The sequence below is a fragment of the Penaeus chinensis genome, chromosome 31 (assembly GCF_019202785.1).
Source record: "Penaeus chinensis breed Huanghai No. 1 chromosome 31, ASM1920278v2, whole genome shotgun sequence".
In the NCBI taxonomy this organism is placed as follows: domain Eukaryota; kingdom Metazoa; phylum Arthropoda; class Malacostraca; order Decapoda; family Penaeidae; genus Penaeus; species Penaeus chinensis.
In genome coordinates this window covers 20,297,788-20,302,787 of record NC_061849.1, presented here as the reverse complement: position 1 = coordinate 20,302,787, position 5,000 = coordinate 20,297,788, and the positions used below count along the sequence as shown (strand labels likewise).

Here is a 5,000-nt window from a genome sequence, read left to right as displayed (position 1 = left end):
CCACGGTTCATTAGGAAGGGCATCCAATCAAGCAAGGTTGACATTGCCATATAACCTCATAAAAGTAAAATGAGAGAGTCCTTTATCCTTCAGTGGAATGAATAGTGTTGAACAAAAGAAAGAAGAAAACATATAGATATATATATACACACATACATATGAATTGCTGCAGTGGTCCAGTGGTTAGAGCACTGGACTCCCGACCCTCATGGTTCAGTTCCCCGTCGCGGCAGTCGTAAAAATGCCTACGCTCTGACTGCTGGCTCGAGCCCGAGAAAACAACATGTCGCCTTGGGAAGTCAAACATAGGTGTCGTAGGGGAAGTCTCCCGCAGTGGCCCAAGTGTCAGCGCACCGAACCGCGGTTGAATAGGAAGGGTATCCAATCAAGCAAGGGTGACACTGCCATATAACCTCTCAATAGTGAATTGAGGGAGGCCTGTGTCCAGTATTGGAATGAATGGCTGTTAAAAAAAAAAATATATATATATATATACATATAACATTTATAAAAATCAGGTTTTTACCACGCGCGGCATCACGGCTAGTGCAGTTCATTGGCTGAATCTGTAACGGGTAGCAAGCCCCATCTGGCTGTGCATTCTTCCTGTAGTAGAGAACAAGGACACCTAAAATTCTTCTAAAGGCTGGGTTTTAAAGCCTCTTTTTAGCTTAATTTCCTAAACTATCATTTATGCAACATAGGTGTTTCATGTGATGTAAAAATCTCAATTTAGTGGCTCCTGCATGAGATCCCTGATGTGTGACTTGGTTTGATTTCATGGTATCTAGGCTAAGTAGACTTTACTTTATGTAAACAATAGACATCATAAGCATTTATTCAGTAAAAAAAAAAAAAAAAAAAAAAAAATGCTTATAGCCAATGTGCAGCTTTTCTGCATGTTGTCTTATGTATGTTTCATTAATATTGGAACTCCATTTTCTTTTTATATCTATTCCTTCTTTACTACTATTTTGGGTGAATAAGTGGCAAAATAAAGTTACACACTTGGTCTAGGATACAGGTTTCATGATGCAATAATACTTTGATTAGAGATGAATGTATTGCACAAATTAGATATTCCTGGAGCTGCAACAAATTATAGTGGTATATGCTATTGGAAAGATTATTGTCAGATATCCTCTTTCTGTTGAAATATTGGGTATCAGGGGAGCTGGCATGGTTGTATGATGTATGATAACTAATGAAATGGATTTTTTTTTTTAAGTATACCTTCGTCTTTCTTGATCGAGGGAGAGAGGGAGGGAAGGAGGGAGATTGAGAGAGAGATTGAGAGAGATAGAGAAAGGGAGATTGAGAGAGAGAGAGAAAGGGAGATTGAGAGAGAGAGAGAGAAAGGGAGATTGAGAGAGAGAAAGGGAGATTGAGAGAGAGAAAGGGAGATTCAGAGAGAGAAAGGGAGATTGAGAGAGAGAGAGAAAGGGAGATTGAGAGAGAGAGAGAGAAAGGGAGATTGAGAGAGAGAAAGGGAGATTGAGAGAGAGAGAGAGAAAGGGAGATTGAGAGAGAGAGAGAGGAAGGGAGATTGAGAGAGAGAGAGAGAAAGGGAGATTGAGAGAGAGAGAGAGAAAGGGAGATTGAGAGAGAGAGAGAAAGGGAGATTGAGAGAGAGAGAGAGAAAGGGAGATTGAGAGAGAGAGAGAGAAAGGGAGATTGAGAGAGAGAGAGAGAAAGGGAGATTGAGAGAGAGAGAGAGAGAAAGGGAGATTGAGATAGAGGGGGGGGAGAGAGATAGAGGGGGGGGAGAGAGAGAGAGATAGAGAGGGGGGGAGAGAGAGAGAGATAGAGAGGGGGGGAGAGAGAGAGAGAGAGGGGGGGAGAGAGAGAGAGAGAGGGGGGGAGAGAGAGAGAGAGAGAAAGGGAGATTGAGAGAGAGGGGGGGGAGAGAGATAGAGGGGGGGGAGAGAGAGAGAGATAGAGAGGGGGGGAGAGAGAGAGAGAGAGAGAGAGAGAGAGAGAGAGAGAGAGAGAGAGAGAGAGAGAGAGAGAGAGAGAGAGAGAGAGAGCTACTGTTGCTGATGTAATTTATGATTTGATGTTGTGGGCCCCACAGTTTGAGAGCAGTGAAGGTTTACCCTAACAGAAGAATATGTGCTAGTTGAAGCATTATGAAATATTACTATTCATTAAAGTTCTTGTTTTACTGAAGTTTTTTTTTTTTTACAGGTAATGTGAGCTTTGTGGAGGTGAGGGAGGCAAGTGTCAGAATGAATGGTGTGGCAGGAGGCCGTCACGACTCAGCCCCTCAGAGAGCCAACGAACCACCAGTCCGACCTCACCAGCGTGCAAAAATGAATGGTGATGCATCTCACACACCTAGGGACAAAAAGGTCAAGGTAAGAAAAGTATATTTACTACTGGCATCATGGAAACTATAATTGATACTGGCTTTATGAATATTACTTTCAATACTTTTAAGTTCATCTTATGTTTACTGTGCTGTACTATATAGCTCAATTATAGTGGCTGTACTGAGGTCAGAAGCAGTGAGATCAGTAATATTATAACCTTTCTATGGTGTATAGATTTGTGAAGTCACATGAACTATTGTCTGCTCAGGGGTTACCCCAAACTTACTCCTCTTACACCCTGAACAGAGAGAAGGGATATTGAAATAAGTTTACCTCTTTGCTTCCCAGGACCACCACCTGAATTACCTGAATATTTCTGATGTCCAGTAAATAGTATCAAATATTACCTTAACCCTATATCCCCAGATAGCAAAAATACATGCCACATCCATGTAATTCTAGTTTAATAGTAAAGTTTACACAGAGATGGCTCCACAAGTACTTAGTCAGCAAGGATTCAATTATTATTCTTTTTACTTGATATATGGAAAGTTTCTTTTTTATGCTCTCTTTTTTTTTCTTTCTTTCTTTATTCTTTGGTATTTTAACTTTTTAGATCCAGGGACTAGAGTTACTTGAGTGGGGACTCTCCAGGGTGTGGCTTATAGGCCCTGCCCACACAAACACTTGTGTACAGCTCATTTTTGCCATTTCCCAAGGTCTATGTTTGTCATTTGATATGCTGTATCAGAAAGGTGATAGGCTGTCTTTCTTGCACAAACTCTTTATCATCTCTCTAGATAGTTTACAACTCTGTGCAGTATATTTTTGCATTATTCAATTGACTGTAACACATCCTGCATCATCAGTCATAGTAGTTATAAATAGGATCCTAAGCTTGGAAACAGTGTCCATCCTGAAGTCAACCCTCTTCCTGCCATGGCTCACGAAGGGTTCATTCCACCCTTGTTTACTGATAGAAATAAGCAAGAGCCCCTTTCTTTATAAATGCCTGCTGAGTCTAATATTCTTTCAAGAGCTTTGTGTACTCATGGCGAGTCGTTCCTGTGACACTGGTCTTGTTCCAGATTTTTTTATTATAGCACATTAACATCAACTCAGCCTTCAACCAAATTTTCCATTATGGCTTATTCCTCTCACCCACTTGTATCCAGTGGGTTGATAACATTATGATAATTCTAATACATGTAAGAATAAACACAGTATCAATATTAATAGTATAAAAAAGGGGCAAATTTAAAAAATGGGGGAAGCAAGTGAGGTCACCAAGGCTTACTAAATGACTCCTTGGTGGCTAAGGGACCATCCCATTTCAGAAGGTCAATGGTTGATTTTGAGTTATGGGTAGTTAAATATTCATATGCACCATGAAAAATTGCCCAATGAGTATTATATCCCAATTTTGTTTTCTTTTTGGGGTATCCAATTCTTAAGTGCCGCCTTATATTACTACCAATCTGCCAATTTTGGCTGTTTTTAAGGGATACTAGTATGACATAACCAATAGATATTAGCTAGAATGTAACCAATATATGTTCTGATACCTGAGAAAAGCATTTAGTAAACTGCTATTCTGAATCATGGAAATAATTTAACTCCTAAAAAAATCCATTATAAATGAGTTTATTTCCATTGCAGTAACTGTCTAATTCGACTCAACTAAGTTCAGTGTGATTTCACCCTCACAGATGCATAAGAAGGTTCACCTATGTGTAATATGTCTATTCCTTGTTTCCTTATAAGGTGAACAACCGCATAAGTGACAACCTGTGGAACTACTGATAAGCCAAAGTTGGCATATGTAGGTCTTCAGCTGTTGAGATGTCTGATGTACCAGTTTATATTTCATTATAGTGCAAATTGATATTTACTAATGGTTGTAGCACCTCCCACACTGTGTACTTTTATGTAGTTTTAGAGTACCACTTTTGTGCAGTCCCTCCAACTCCTTGTGGGCCCCATGTTTACTAGAGCTACATTTGCAACTACTTGTCCACCTTGGATGAACAACTTATTATTCAAGACAGGCAAATTGTTTGTGTTTGGAGCCCTCAGTCCCAGCAAAGCTCAGCTGGTAAAGAAAATAACTGAATGCTATAGTCAATTTTGTTATAAATAGCTGTGTACATGATTTTAGAAGATTCTTTGACATATTTAATGGAAAAAATCATTACAAACTATCCAATCTCATCAAACTCAGTCTGCTCTTTGGTGTTAATGACTTGTCCAGAGAAGTTGAGTTAGATGAGGAGTTCCAAATGCAGCATTAGGGTCATCTCTTACTCATCAGTTAGTGTGCTGTAAGCAGAGGAAAGACACCCTTGCCTCTTTCACTCTCTGTAACTAGGTTCCCTTCGAGTAAATATTTGTACAATTCAGTTATTTATATATTATATTATAGCATTTAGAAATTGAGTAATAGTGGTGAATTTAACTATGGAGCTTAGATTGGATGGAGTATCCGAGATACACATATCCATATATATATATATATATGGATATATGATATATATATGGATATGATATATATATATGGATATATAATATATATATGGATATATGATGTGTATATATATATGGATATATGATGTGTATATATATATGGATATATGATATATATAAATATGGATATATGATATATATATATATATGATATATATGGACATA

General features: G+C 38.6%; 1 protein-coding gene across 3 annotated transcripts in view; it reads left to right on the top strand.

The window, feature by feature from the left end:
* The window catches only part of LOC125041634 (RNA-binding motif, single-stranded-interacting protein 1-like), a 224,677-nt gene that overhangs the window by 18,383 nt on the left and 201,294 nt on the right, over positions 1–5,000 (top strand). For 2 of the 3 annotated variants that reach the window (XM_047636697.1, XM_047636696.1), the window contains exon 2: positions 2,188–2,357. The exons of the other annotated variant lie outside the window; for it this stretch is intronic. In XM_047636697.1, the coding sequence (XP_047492653.1) occupies positions 2,229–2,357 (129 nt within the window). In that variant the 5' untranslated portion in view covers positions 2,188–2,228. The remainder of the gene's footprint in view (positions 1–2,187; positions 2,358–5,000) is intronic. 3 annotated transcript variants of the gene reach the window in all.